This window comes from Lemur catta, chromosome 1 (genome assembly GCF_020740605.2).
Source record: "Lemur catta isolate mLemCat1 chromosome 1, mLemCat1.pri, whole genome shotgun sequence".
NCBI classification, from domain to species: Eukaryota; Metazoa; Chordata; class Mammalia; order Primates; family Lemuridae; genus Lemur; species Lemur catta.
Genome location: NC_059128.1, coordinates 81,255,012 through 81,270,818, shown reverse-complemented (window position 1 = coordinate 81,270,818; position 15,807 = coordinate 81,255,012). Strand labels below are relative to the sequence as shown.

At 36.4% G+C, this 15,807-nt stretch overlaps 1 protein-coding gene across 6 annotated transcripts in view; it reads left to right on the top strand.

Moving 5' to 3' along the window:
- Positions 1-8,677: 8,677 nt before the first annotated feature.
- MYEF2 (myelin expression factor 2) overlaps positions 8,678-15,807 on the top strand; it is a 38,311-nt gene continuing 31,181 nt past the window's right edge. For 4 of the 6 annotated variants that reach the window (XM_045528469.1, XM_045528484.1, XM_045528476.1 and 1 more), the window contains exon 1: positions 8,678-8,960. In XM_045528469.1, coding sequence (XP_045384425.1) covers positions 8,797-8,960 — 164 coding nt within the window. In that variant the 5' untranslated portion in view covers positions 8,678-8,796. The remainder of the gene's footprint in view (positions 8,961-15,807) is intronic. The other 2 variants (XM_045528503.1, XM_045528494.1) reach the window with 1 other exon arrangement.

Sequence of the window (15,807 nt, the reverse complement as noted above, 5' to 3'; positions counted from 1 at the left end):
TCCCATCATTCTTAACTAAAACAAATTTGTGGAATTCTAAATATATATTGTAACATATATTTCAACTTGTGTTTTTAACTGTGCTAGCACTTTTATTAGGTTTATAATGTCTTTGTAGTGCTATGGTTGTGATGCTGTGTAGGATTTTTGTTCATTTTTCCCCAACATGATTTTCTCCCTAAATCTTGCCAGTTATTTTTTCATTGAATAGACAATTTTTTTTCGTGCGGTTTTAGGATTACAGAAAAGTCAAGCGGAGAGCACAGAAAGTTTCATATATCTCCCTTCCCTTTCTCCCACAGTTTCACCTATTACTAACATCTTATAAAAGTGTGGTACATTTGTTAACAGTTGATAAACCAATGGTTGTTACACTATTACTAACTAAAGTCCATAGTTTACATTGGAGTTTATTCATTGTGTCCATCAGTTCTATAAGTTCTGACAAATGCATATGCCATGTATCCAGCATTATATTTTCATACAAAATAGTCTTATATCCCCAACTATCTCCTATTCATTCCTTCCTCTTCCCCTCACAAGCCCCTGGAAACTATTGATCTTTTTAACATCTCTATGGTTTTGTCTTTTCCAGAATATATGTACAGTGTCATACAGACTCTGTTGCCTTTTCAGACTGGCTTCTGTCATTTAGCAATATGCATTTGAGCTTCCTTCATGACATTTTGTAGCTTGATAGCTCATTTCTTTTTATTGCTCAGTAATATTGCATTGTATGGATATACCACAGTTTGATAATCTATTCACCTATTAAAAGATATGTTGGTTGCTTCCAATTTAGGGCAATTATGAATAAATATGCTATAAGCATTTGTGTGCAGGTTTTTGTGTGGACAATAAAATTTTTAACTCATTTTGGTAAATAACTAACAGCATGATTGCTGGATTGTATGATAAGGTAATGTTTACCATTGTAAGAAACTGCCAAACTGTCTTCCAAAGCAGCTATACCGTTTTGTATTTCCACCGGCAATGAATGAGGGTTCCTGTTACTCCATATCCTCCTCGGCATTTGGTGATGTCAGTGTTTTTGGATTTTAGCCCTTCTAATAGGTATATAATGGTTTGGTCATTTTATATGCTTATTTTTCATCTGTATATCTTCTTTTGTTATACGTCCGTTCAGAGCTTTCTACTTTTTAATTGGGTTGTGTTCTTATTGTTGAGTTTTAAGAGTTCTTTGTATATTTGGATGAGTCCTTTATCAGACAATGTGTGCATTGTTAAAGAAGAAACACCTGTACACTTATAGTAGATTTCTATATCTAAGTTAGCCAAATAAAACTCAAACCTCTCATATTTTAAGTAAAGATAAAAGGAATGAATATTTACCCAGGAAGATATAAAGTCCCTTTAGGCAACTATAGAAGACAATTAGAAAGGCCAAAAAGGGGCCTTATCTTTCAAGACTACCTAAAACTCAGTGTAAAATAAGTTGAAGTTAGTTGCCATTGTTTAAAAGAGTAGTTTAAAAATATGAAGATTTTAAGGAGAAAATACAAATGTAATGTTTTGAGGACTGATTAATTTTAATAATTTTTATGTAATATTCTATATTTTCAGTAGTTCTTATGTGACTGTCCCCAGGACTTTAGGTGATGCTTAAAGCAATAAGCAATTGGGAAGAATAAGGTCTGATTTTTCAGAAATGTTATTGATACGAATTTTCAGAAATATTAGGAGTCCAGCTGCAAAAATCTAGTTTGAAATACATGGACACTTATGCAAGCTGACATTTGCTCTGTGACTTTGGGACTGTCAGAACATCTACCCTGACAGGACTACCATGTGGTTTCCTTAGTAACCTGAAGGATATTACAGGGAACTCATATTTGAGATTTGTTAATGGAGTTAAAGGAATAATATATGTCACAAGTATTTTTACATACTTTATCTTGTTTAGATGGGTAGGCATTTCTAAATCTAACAGACTCAATGAGTGAATGGATTGTTAAAATAAAATGGAGACTAGACTTGAGAATCTTCTGAGCAGATAAAATCAGTTTGGCCACATAAGCAAAACTTAAATTATTTCTTGTAAATGCCTCGAATAACCATAAATTCAATTTAACTCACCTTCTAAAAATGGAAAAAGAGGATCACTTTGAACCAATTCTCTGACATCTGAAAACCCCCATGGTAATAACCAATCATCGTAAAAGCCAAACAACTGCCTCATTTTTGCATCATAAGTCAACTTATAATGCCATGACTCTGTGCTTCCTGTCACCACTTTCAGTTTGGGGTTTCCCAGGCTGCAATCTGTTCTTTTGTGTGTATGATAAACTTTAAAAATGTTTAATTTGACCTGATTTTATTTTTGACAGGCTGAATGAACAAATACATAGAATAATTCTCTTCTTTGCATTCAAGTACCCCAGAAAGTATGTCAAATGGCTTAGAGACTACACCAAAATAAATTCTGCTAATGAGAGGAACTGTTGCAAAATTTGGGTGGAGGACAAGAAGGAGAAACCTTTACTCTCAGCAAATGGGAGACGGAACATCCTGAGACTTACCTTATTGCCACAGGTCAGAGACATCATTGGTGGTAGTTCTTTGTGATTTCTGCCCTTCCTAATTTTTCCAACTCTAGCAATAGCCCCTGGACCTTTGTCTCCCAGCCCTACTAATTATTGTATAAACCTTTAAGACTTTGCATTAAATCCTTTCTTGCATGAAATATCTGTAGTGTTTGACTGAATCAAAAACTTTATTTTGCTGATTGCTGAAAAATGTTAGAAATAAAAATCTTGGAAATATACCTTATCAAGTTTGTTTATATACATATTGTACATATATACATATGCATATTAAACATGTTTAAACAGTTTGTGAATTGAAAAATTAGTATATAGTGACATGAAAATACTTCAATCTACCATTCTGCAATATACCATGGGAAAAAAACGTATCACCCTGGTATACTACAGAAAAACCATTGCTTCCAACAAACTAGGCTCATTAGCAGCCATCAGGAATGGTGTGGCCTTTGTTGAAAAGGGCTGTGATATGGTATAATTTTTTTTTTTTTTTTTTTTTTTTTGAGACAGAGTCTCACTCTGTTGCCCGGGCTAGAATGAGTGCCGTGGCATCAGCCTAGCTCACAGCAACCTCAAACTCCTGGGCTTAAGCAATCCTTCTGCCTCAGCCTCCGGAGTAGCTGGGACTACAGGCATGCGCCACCATGCCAGGCTAATTTTTTCTATATACATTTTTAGTTGGCCAGATAATTTCTTTCTATTTTTAGTAGAGATGAGGTCTCACTCTTGCTCAAGCTGGTCTCGAACTCCTGACCTCGAGCGATCCACCCGCCTCGGCCTCCCAGAGTGCTAGGATTACAGGCGTGAGCCACCACACCCAGCCTGGTATAATTTTTGAATTCTGTTCAGTTTCATGAAACTGAGGCAACAGAAATCCAATGGCAATGCCTAAAAACAATGGAGGTTATTTTTCTCCACAAACAAGAAGTTTGGATGTGGGCAGTCCAGAGCTTATACAATGACTGTGAGATTACCAATGTTTTAGTTTCCTATTAATATCTTTCTGGTCTGTCATCCTTAGCTTGTGGCATTTGTCTTTGTATCTGTTGACTTTTGGTTTCAAGATGGGTATTCTATCCTCTAGACTCACAAGAAGGAAGAAAGGCAAAGAACTTATTAGGAAAATAAAGACTCTCCCAGAAATGCTATTATTATTACTTCTTGTAAGTCATTGGATAGAGATGTGTCTTGTGGTCACTCCTAGAATTTAAGCTGGGCACATTGTTATCTTAAACAAAATTGTGGTTCTGTCATTAAGAAAAAAATGGAAAATGGATATCATATAGAAAACTTCTTGTAGTGTTCTACAGCATAAAGCAAAAGAGATAACCAAAACCACTGTAAATGATGTCTTCAGAAAAACATTTTAGAGTAGTCTATGTGTGATCACAGTGTAAAAGAAACTATTGAAGCAAATCAGTCATTTCAATTAAATTAATAGTCATCAGGATTATGATCAGTTCTATTTGATAGAAAGACCCCAAATAACAGCAATTTATCAAGATAGAAATTTCTTTATTTCTTTTGAAAACAAGTCTAGGGGTAGGAACATCAGGGTTGTCACTGTGACTTCATGGTGTCATCAGAGACCTGGATTCTATTTTCTTGTTCCACCATCCTTAGCACTTAGGTTCCAATTACAAGGTCACTTCATGGTCTAACAGGGTTGTTTTCTTGCAGACATCATTTCTCTATCGCAAGCCAGCAGCAGGAGGAGGAAAGAGAGGACAAAAGGATCATTCTCTAGGTTAAGTTAGTTCTTTCTATGGAAACTGCTACATGGTCCTTACATTTCTGTTTATATCTTATTGGCCAGAATATAGTCACATGGGCATATTTGGCTGCAAGTGAGACTAGGAAATGTAGACTTTTAGTAATACTCATAGCCACCATAATAAATTGGCTTTCTATTACCAAATAAAAAGAGGGAGATGGATTGTGTCAGTTATTATCTCTTTCATCATCATTTATAGGATTATCTTCAAATATGCAGGATAGCATGTGGATGAAACACTATAATTCATCAATGTAAGAAATCTATTCTTTCTTCCAAATGTAATTGAAAACTGAGAATGATGTTGCTAAAAAGGATAATTATTTAAATTAAAAACAAAAATTGATATAAAGCAATCATTTTCATTAATATTCTGAATTAGGATACCAAACTGAGGATAGTTAAAAATATTTCCAAATAACACCTATGGCTTTGGACACAGGAAGCCTAATTCATGGGATTATTAAAGAAGAGGGAGTAGCTATGTTCTCAAGAAGGAAAGTAGGGCAGGGCTTTTGGAAATTTGCTCTTCTGATCTGCCTTTATTGGGGTTACTGGGGTGAGACTGAGGAAAAGGCAGGGTGACTAAAGTTAAAAAGTTAGAAAGTGGTTAAAAAGTTGGGACTCAAATATCTGGGAATTATAGGAGTCTTCAAGGAAAAAAAATACATCCCAATATTGCTTACAAAATCCAAACGTAAATCTGTCACCAGGCAATGACTCTGGGATTGTAAAGTTGAAAAGCAAAACAATTATCAAAGGATTTCTAGCAAAACTCTTGGTGTTATCTGAATTATTTGAATAATAGAAGTGAAAGTGGAGCTTCTGCCTGGATTATTCAGAAAATTGTTTTAATTCTAAGCTTCACTTGGCCTATGGAGACTTTATACAGGATGCATTTTTGGAATGCTAAAAGCTAAAAAATTGACTCTTAAATTAAGCAGAGCTGTGGGGAGTGTGGGGTGATGGCGGGGACAGAGAGAGAGAGAGAGAGAGAGAGAGAATAACAAGTAGTTGATAGTCAGAATAAGATTAAACTTCTCTTTCTACTGACAATAACCAACATCCACATTTTCATCATAGGATGAACTTTTGAATAAAGGGAAATATATATTAGATTTTAAATATAGCCCATAGTATTTTTTAAAGTTTTAAATTCCTTTTTAAGCTTCAAAAAAAGAGAGAACTTTGTGCCTTCAAATCCATCCATTTAATTTACATAGTCAAGCAAATTGACTTAAAAATCATACTATATTTTCTTCCTATTGTTGATCTTTGCCTTTTAATTCTTAGAGGCAAAGAAAAAGAATGATTACATTCTAGTTGCCATTCCATTCCCTTCTTCTTTTGTAACAGGATCCTGGGCAGTGAGCCCAGCCCAAATCTGTTTGCCAACCTCCCCTTCAGCTAAGTGTGTCACATGACTAAGTTCTGGCCCATAAGTGGAAGTGTTGTGTGAGAATTCTGGGTAGGATCCTTCTTTTCTGGACTCCTAACCTACAATGGAGACAAGATGCCTAGACCTCCAGCAGCCATCTTGGGCTGAAGGGCAACATTAAGAATGGAAGCCTCATGTTACAATAGTGAAAGATTAAGGTAGCAGGAATCTGAGTCCATGAGGACTGTGGATATTATACCTTCTCTGGGATGCTCCCTCTGCACTTCTTTATTTGAGAGTAATAAAATCTATCTTGTTTAAGACACTATTATTTCCAGTTGCTATTACTAGTGGGTGAACACAATTTCTAAATGACACACATATTAAGGTATTAATTGAAAATATTTTGGAATTTTAGGGTTACATTTCTAGATAAGTATAATGGCCTCTCTCTCTCTCTCTCTCTCACACATACACACACACACACTCCAATTTGTAAGAAAGAAAACTAAGTGGTTTCATGAAGTTGTGCCAGTAATATATTTCATGTGATTGTAAAGGATAACACTTTTGCAACGGGAACTGTGGGAAAATAAGAACTGGAGTATTACTCAAGAATTTTTCAAGGTGAATACATGTACTAAAAAAAAAAAACAGAAGAGAGGAAAAATGGAAAATATAGAAATGGAATTCAGCAATAGAATATTAATAACTATTTTTTCTTCATCTTTTGCAGGTTTAGCTAAGGTAAGTACATTAACAGCAAGAGAGGTAGGACAGATCCATCCATAGAGCAGTTAGATAGAGTGATAAGGATTAATCATTTTTTTCTCTTCAGAAGTTGCCCCAATTCCTTCCATCTTTTCAAATCCAGATCTTCTATGAAGCCCTCACCGATGCCCCAGTACGAATTAACCTTCGCTCTTAATGCATTTATCAGGACTAAGCTACAGTGAGTGAGGCATTTGTCTTGGGCACAACATTTAAAGGGGCGCTCAAAAGCTCAGTAGTCAAGATAAATATTTTAAAGGAATATTTTAATTGGCACACTAAGACACGCAGGCCAGTCTCCTGTTTTTGTAAATACATTTTTAATTGTACTTTGCTTTATCTCTATTATGGTGCTCAAATTGTGCTTTTTATGATAGTCCTCTCCCAATAGGGCCGTACTCATTTTTGTATTCCTCATGTGCCTACTACTCTGTTTTAAACATAAAGCCCTCTTAAAAAATACTGAATTGAATTAAGGGATTTTTGCAAGAATATACTGTACTAGGGATGGTAGGGTTTAATTTTTATTGTTAAATGCAACTATAGCAAAAGAGTAACAGAATGATGACTATTGTGAAAGTACTTATAATTTAGTGCTGTGGGAAAATCACTTAGATTCTCTTTGACTAAAACTCCACTGAGCCTGGAGAGACAGTGAATTGTAACACTACTTTATGTCTGTAAAGCACTTTTTCCTACATAAAGTTCTCTCTTTTAATTCTCACCTCAATCCTGCAAGGGAGGTATTGTTATCCTTAATTATTGAGGAGAGATTGAAAAGTGAAGTGATTTGCCCAAGGAGTTATGGGCAGAAAGTGGCAGAGCTGGGGTTCTAACTCAGATTTTGTCTGTCAAAATCGAGTCCCTTTTCTGCTACTCTAAACACTGTTATCTCAGGGTTGGATGAGAAATGATTTATACAACAACTATAATAGCATTTGTTGTGTTTATGAAACAATGTAGGCAGTATCCTAACAGCAGTATTTCATCAAGCATTCTCATTCAGAGTAAAACGTTCTGATTTTGTTCGTGTGTGTGTGTGTGTGTGTGTGTGTGTATGTATGATTGATGAAGTAGCTCAACTCTTCAGGCACAGGATCAAATGTTTTATGGCATTTTTTGGTAGAGGTCAGGAACCTACATATTGAAATTCCGAAGAACGAGGGAAATTGAAAAAAGTATGCATCACTTGAGTATTACTTTCTAACTACAGCTTTACCACTAATGCGTGTATGACACTCTGCAGAACACGTAAACCATGTATGTTTGCTTCTTTATGAAAAGAAATGTTTGGGAAGGTGTTTGAATTTTTCAGCTGAAAAGGTTATTTCAGTGTGAAATATTATTATAGTACTCAAGAGTTAGGAGTTGATTAAATTTAATGGGTTTCTTTTTCATACGTAGGGGAAAAAAATCTATTACTATATTTTAAAACTCCACATGGTAATTAAATTTATTTGAGGGCCTGTAACTGCTTCACATATGATTTCCACCAGCATGTTATAAACACATAACCAAAAACCAAAATGTCCATTATTAGCCAATCTAGATGTCTTATGAAAATTATAGATTCCTCCTACCGATTGCTGCCCAGAGAATTAAAAAATTTCAATTTTCTTTCACTAAGCTGATAGCTGAGTTCCAAGGAAATCCTCACTCTTAAGAACAACCAATTCTTAAAGAAATTCCATGCTATTCAATTGGTGAATTGCAATCAATCATCAACACCTATTTATTGAGTGTCCACAGGGTGCCTAGGCATTGAAGTGGTAGGTGATCATTCAAAGGATTTCTAAGGGGAGCCTGAAGATCTGCAGACACCTTTAAAGATGCAACGTGGTGTGTGCTTCTCTAACTTAAATTGTCCCTACCTGGAAAGAATTGAACAGTCTGGGATTCAGAGCTCCCAAAGTTTCTAATCCTTCTTTTCAAACGAAGACCCCATTGGGTGCCAAGAGACAGGCGGCATGGTGGTCAGCATATGGCACCACCTGGGGCTTCAGGCCTGGTCACACCCTCCCCCGGCAGGTACAGGGCCGACTGCGGCACGGGCGACCGTAGCCCCCGCCTCCCTGGCTCCCCTCTCCCCCACCTCCCCCACCTCCCCCGCCCCCTGCACACCCACTGCCCCCGCACGCGCACACACCGTCTCCCAGTCGCCCAGCCTCGACCGGTTCTCGCGAGATCCGGGCAACTGAGCACTCGGGGCCTTTTCAAATCGGGATCCGTTACCGCTTCCCTGGCCGCCGCCATTGTCGCGCTCGGAGCCCCTTAGCGCAGGCGACCGAGGCGGAGGCAGCGGCGGCGGGATGGCGGACGCCGACAAGCCCGAGGTGCCCGGGGCCCCTGGCGACGACAGCCCGCATCAGCAGCCCGCGGAGCCGCCGGGCGAGTCGCGGCGAGAACCGCATCCCCCGGAGGCGGAGAAGCAGCAGCCGCAGCAGCACAGCAGCAGCTCCAATGGCGTTAAAATGTATTGTCTTTTCCTCCGGGGGTTGGGGCGAGGTGGGGGCCAGGGATTCGGCCGAGGGACCGGAGGCTGGACTAGGCCTTGATAGGGGACAACAGCCTCTCAGCCCCTAGTCGTTGGCTGCCCGAGAAGCAGGTGCAGCCGGGCGGCTCCCGGGCCTTTCCCTTCCTGCCTCGGGCCTGGCGCGGCCCGGTGAGCCGGGGCGGAGGGTCGGGGGGAAGGGAGTCGGCCCTGCTCCCCTATCTCTGGGCCGAGACGGCGGGACACCCCTTCTTCCCTGACTTCAACTGAGGAACCTTTGAGCAAAGCCTGGAGACCGCCACGGTTTGCAGGAAAATGGTCCCCCTTTTAAGGGCCAGTAGTTAGTGTTCATCACTAGGGGGTATCTAGGGATGACATCATCGGACATTTCCTTTTAACCACCGAGAACGCACTTAAAAGGAATATCCCTGGCCTTATTTGGAGCTTTACAAGTTTAGTATTTTGTTGTTTTCTAAAATGTATATTCATTTTTGAACTGATACGGAGAGGAAGTTTAAGAATGTGCTGTTAGACTCAATCTATTGTGTTACCCTTGCATTGGCTAGACTTTATTCATTACTTTTTAAAAGGGATTGTGCGTTGCTTCTCCACCCACTCGCTAACATTTGTCAGTTGTGAAGGCTATTTTAAAAACTCTGGTTTGATGGTCTTAATCTTGGTACAATGGTAATATGTTTTTTTTTTTCAATAGAAGAAAATCCCCTTTTAAGGTTGCAGCTGTCATCAGTACCTATAAAGAATTTCATTGACTCAAATTCGTGATAAATTCTCATTATAAGGAAATGTTACAGAGAAATACTATGCTCCCCTTTGTTCCTGTCGTGTGGGGGGTACGAAGTCAAGCATTTATTTTCAGCTCTTTAAACCTGAAGTTGAAAGCATGTTAGTTTAGTGAAAACATCTTTTCCTTTCTCTGTTATGCCTCAGAGTAGAAAGCAGTAAACATGTGCTCACACTAAAATAGGAAAGGGAAACGTCTGACTTTCTCTTGCATAAAAATGTTTGAAAGAGTATCATAAGATCTGGACCATCCTGTGTAGGAGTTGATTGCAGATGAAGTGGGTAGCTCTCTCCATTATGACATTCTTGCTTTCAAATGGATTTGAATAAGATAGGTAGCATCTTCGGAAACTCACAGAATTTTTTCCTGGATGGAAAGTGGTACACCTCGGTAATTGAAGAACCAGAAAGTAAGTGAGGCACTTTGTACCGTGCCTGCCAAAATGTGGGCTTTCAGGGATTTTATTTGGCATTAAAAAATAGAAATGAAAATCCTGGAATGATGAACTTAAAAGTATGTGCTGTTAGTTCATATCTTACCATGGGCATATGTGCTATCTTTTTCCTGAACAAAAAGCACAGCCTTGAATATCTACCTGGGTATGAATAGTGTGATAGTGTTGGTACAGGTGAAGCTGGTGTTTAAATCTACATTAGATCTAAAAGTCCAATCCCATTAAAAGTCTCATCATGGTTTAGCAAGAAAGGAAAAGATGGAGTAGAGAGGTGTGGAAAGAATCCTTTCTCATTTTAGGAAGAGAAAAATATAAGGTGAAGAAATTAGGAAATATTACTAGTAAATACAGATTCTTTCCAAATTGCTTGTAATTCATCTTTCTCCGTTGCTCTTTTCCCAGAAGTTGAGTAGAGGCTAGTTTACTCTCAGGGATTTTCTTTTACTGTCTATGCCATAAGAACATATAACATACGATGGTCCAGCATAAGTCACTCACACTGAATAACTAGGGACCTAAACCTTTTTGACTCTGTGAACTAGTAGGAGTAGTTAACAACCCCAACACATAAACTTTGAATTGATTACCATATGTTTTTGATGATAAGAATTCACTGTGGATGATAAAAATGACCAAATATCGCCCTAAAATGTGTATTGCTTAGAAGTGAATAGAGTACTGTTTGTCATCAGTATTGAAATAACTTTTGATGAGGTTAATCCGTAGTTGTTGAGGCTGGGAGACTACTGTGTCTTATTCATCTCAAAGCCATTTAAAAAGGCCCAGTAAGTAGTTGTTGAAGAAATGCATAAGTGAACTTTTATGATTATGAAACCCATATACAGAGAATTTAGTTGGCATGTTCACATCTTTAGGTAGGAAATTAAAGATTTGTTTCCCTAGATCTAGTCTTTTCTTTTATGCCAAAATGGTATACTAGCTCTCCTTTTTTTAAAAGTGAATAGAAGGGAAAATACCAGTACTCTTAATATTCATGTGTGATTAAGTAACACCTTGGAGTAAATGGCGTTTGAGGGTTATATTAGAGTACTTATAGAACATTAAGCATTTTAGAGTAGTAATTTTTATTATATTAGGAGTAAAGACTGGAACTGGGCTTAATTCCCCTCCCCCATCTTCAGTGAGGTATAGTTGACAAATAAAAATTGTATATATTTAAGGTATATAATGTGATGTTTTGATATATGAATACATTGTGAAATGATTACCATAATCAAGCTAATTAACATATCCATCACTTTATGTAGTTACTTTTTTTTTATAGTGAGAATACTGCAGATCTCTTTTAGCAAATTTCAAGTATAAAGTAAGTACGTTATTATTAATTATAGTCACTATACTGTACATTAGATCTATAGAACTTATATATCTTGGAACTGAGAGTTTGGACCCGAAGAATAGCGTCTCTCCCCACCCCCACTGTTAAAGACCCTTCTACTCTCTGCTTCTATGAGTTTGACATTTTTAGATTCCACATACAAGTGAGATCATGCAGTTGTTTTCTTTCTGAGTCTGGCCTACTGAACATAATGTCCTCCAGGTTCATCACATTATTGCGAATGGCAAGATTTCCCTCTTTTTAAAGGCTGAATAGTATTCCATTATGTGTGTGTGTATCTATATGTATACTCCACATTTTCTTTATCCACTTACCTATAAACAGACACTTAGATTGTTTCCATATCTTGGCTATTGTGAATGCTTCATTGAATGTGGGAGTACAGATACCTCTTTGAGACTTATTTTATTTCCTTTGCAAGTATACCCAGAAATGGCATTCTGGATCATACGGTAGCTCTGTTTTTAATTTTTTGAGGAACCCCCATACTGTTTTCCATAATGGCTGTACCAATATGTATTTGTATAAGGGTTCCCTTTTCTCCACATCCTTACCAATACTTACCTTTTGACTTTTTGATAGTAGTCATCCTAACAGGTGTGAAGTGATATCTCATTGTGGTTTTGAGTTGCATTTCCCTGATGATTAGTGATGCTGAGTACTTTTTCATATACCTATTGGTCATTTATATGTCTTCTTTGGAAAAATGTCTATTCAGGTACTTTTCCCATTTTTTAGTCAGGTTTTTTTTTTTGCTATTGAGTTTTTTTGCTAATGAGTTCCTTATATATTTTTAATATTAACCCCTTATCAGATATATGGTTTGCAAATATTTTCTCCCATTGTTTAAGTTGTCTTTTCATTTTGTTTATTGTTTTCTTTGCTGTATAGAAACTTTTTACTTTGATGTAGTCTCAATTGTTAATTTTTATTTTTGTTGCCTATGCTTTTGGTGTCATATCCAAAAAAATCATTGCCAAGACCAGTGTCTTGGAGCATTTCTCCTGTGTTTTCTTCTAGGGTTGTATGATTTCAGGTGTTATGTTTAAGTCTTTAATCCATTTTGGGTTGATTTTTGTGTGTGTTGTAAGATAAGGATCCAATTTCATTTTTTTTGTATGTGGATATCCAGTTTTCCCAATACCATCTATTGAAGAGACTATTCTTTCCCAATTGTATATTCTTGGTACCTTTGCCGAAGATTAGTTTACCGTATATGTGTGGATATGTTTTTGGGCTTTCCATTCCATTGGTTTGTGTGTCTGTTTGTATTCTAGTACCATAGAATACAAAACATAGAACTACCAAAACAGTAGTACCATACTGTTTTGATTACTATAGATTTGTAATATAAGTTAAAATAAAGAAGTCCTGCTTTGTTGTTGTTGTTGTTGTTGTTGTTCAAAGTTGCTTTAGCTATTTGGGGCCTTTTGTGGTTTCAAATCCAATTTTAGGATTATTTTTTCTATTTTTTTGAAAAATTCCATTGAAATTTTGATAAGGATTGCATTAAATCCATAGGTCATTTTGGGTAGTATGGACATTTTGACAATTTATTTCTGATCCATGAACATGGGATATCTTTCCTTTTTTTTATTATCTTCAATTTCTTTTTATCAGTGTTTTATAGTTTTCTGTGCACAGATATTTCACTTCCTTGGTTAAATTTATTCCTAGGTATTTTATTCTTTTTGATGCTATTGTCAATGGGCTTGTGTTCTTAATTTCTTTTTGGATAGTTTGTTGTCAGTGTGTAAAAACACAACTAATTTTTGAATGTTGATTTTGTACCCTATTACTATTGAATTTGTGTATCAGTTTTAACAGTTGTTTTGGTGAAGTATTTAAGGTTTTCTATATGTAAGACCATGTCATCTGCAAACAGAGATAATTTCTTCCTTTCCAATTTGGAAGCCTTTTATTTCTTTTTCTTGTGTAATTGCTCTGGGTATGACTTCCAGTACTTTGTTGAATAGAAGTGATGAGAGCAGGCACCTTATCTTTTATAGCTTTCAACTTTTCACTGTTGGGTATAATGTTAGCTATGGGCTTGTCATAAATGACCTTTGTTATGTTGAGGAACATTTCTTCTGTACCTAATTTGTTGAAAGTTTTCATTATGAAACGATGTTGAATTTTGTCAAATGCATATTCTGCATCTGTTGATGATCATTTGATTTTTTTATCTTTCATTCTGTTAATATGGTATATCATATTTATTGACTTAGGTATATGAATTCATCCTTGCATCCTTGGGATAAATACCACTTAATCATGGTGTATAATCCCTTTAATGTGCTGTTGAATTTGGTTTGCTAGTATTTTGTTGAGAATTTTTACATCCGTGTTCATTAGGGATATTGACTTATAATTTTCTTGTAGTATCCTTGTCTGGCTTTAATATCAGGGTAATGCTGGCCTTGTAAAATGATTTGAATGCACTCCCTCATTTTCAATTTTTTGGAAGAGTTTGAGAAGGATTGGTATTAGTTCTTTAATGTTTGGTGGAATTTACCAGTGAAGCCATCAGGTTCTGGGCTTTTCTTTGTTGGAAGATTTTTGATTACTGTTTCAGTCTCCTTTCTCATTATTGATCTGTTCAGATTTTCTGTTTCTTCATAATTCAGACTTGGTGAGTTGTGTTTTTAGGTATTTATTCATTTCTTCTGGATTATCCAGTTTGTTGACATATAATCAAAGTAATCTATGATCCTTTGTATCTCTTTGTTATCAGTTCTAATGCCTCTTCTTTCATTTCTGATTCTTTTTTTCCTTAGTCTAGCTTAATCTTTGTCAATTTTGTGTATTTTTTCAAAAAGCAAGTCTTAATTTTGTTGATCTTTTCTATTATTTTTCTAGTGTATTTCATTTATTTTTTTCTCTAATTCTTGTTATTTCTTTCCTTCTACTAACTTCGGGTTTAATTTGTTCTTTTTTCTAGTTCCTTGAGGTGTGCAGTTAGGTTGTTGGAGATCTTTCTTTTATCTTCATGTAGTCATTTATTGCTATGCACTTCTCTCTGGTAGTTTTCCTCTGGCACTGGGATTAATTTTGGATCTCATACTATACCCTTATACTTTTTAAATCACACATTAAACTGTTTCTTCATTTGATGTTGGATATTGATTTTTTTCAGAAATTTATGTTATAATTTGGGTAGGCGTAATTCACTCTTAAGAGTAGGTAACATTTTTGTGACTATTCTAGAGGCTTTAAATACATTGGGGGGAATTGCCTAAAGGAATAGTTTGGGAATTAGTACATGTAATTCTGGATATAGTGCCAATATTTTTGTATTATGTAGCATCATTTCCTTAAGAGTTTTCACTAATTTTTACTTTTTATTCCATAGTGTATTTATGACATAGAAATAGTTCAGAAATTGTGTAAATATGGCTTAGTTTCTTAATAGATCATTGTTCTAGTCTCTAAACTGATATGACTTCCATAGATAATCTCAGTTTATACACTGTAGATAAGCAGTTTAGCAGTATTTTTTAAAATGCTACTAATTGGAGAAAACTTGAAGAAATTACTCTCTAGTTATCATTCAAGTAAATATTGTAAAGAAGATGTGTATATTACTGCTTTTTAATGGAATTGTCAGATCGTTGTAAGCAAATGTTTACAATATCCATGTAATCCCCACTCAGGTCAAGAATAGAATGTCATGAGTACATCAGAACTTTGTGTAATTTTTACAATTGGTTTCATCCAGGAAGAAAATAGGCAGGGATAGGGGTAAATTTATCTAGGTAGCTGCTCACCTGAACAGAGACTTAGTTATTTTCACAAACATTCATTGAATTTAGCCTAACCCTATTATGTAAATAGGTCCTTCGGGGGATTAAAAAGAAGGGTTTGTTCTTATATCTGCTGTATCCAGAAACCAGAGAAAAGGCCCCTGTGTCTTTTGACTGCTTGTTGTCATTTTCAGAAGTGCCACTTTCTTCAGACAGGTAGGTACTTTAGAGTTGAACACTTGAGATAACACCTTCTAGGCTATGCTATTTCTGATGAGGGAATATATTTGATAGTGAAGATGTCCCTGTCAAGGTCTGAACAGGTGGCAAAGCAAATTGGCAAGGTGGCCTTAATGTCTCTTTCTTTATTTTAACAGCTTTTCTGGCAGACAGTGGCAATGTCTGTGCTCAGATGAGTGTGGATTCTTTTTTTTTTTTTGAGAAAGAGTCTCCTTCTGTTGCCTGGGCTA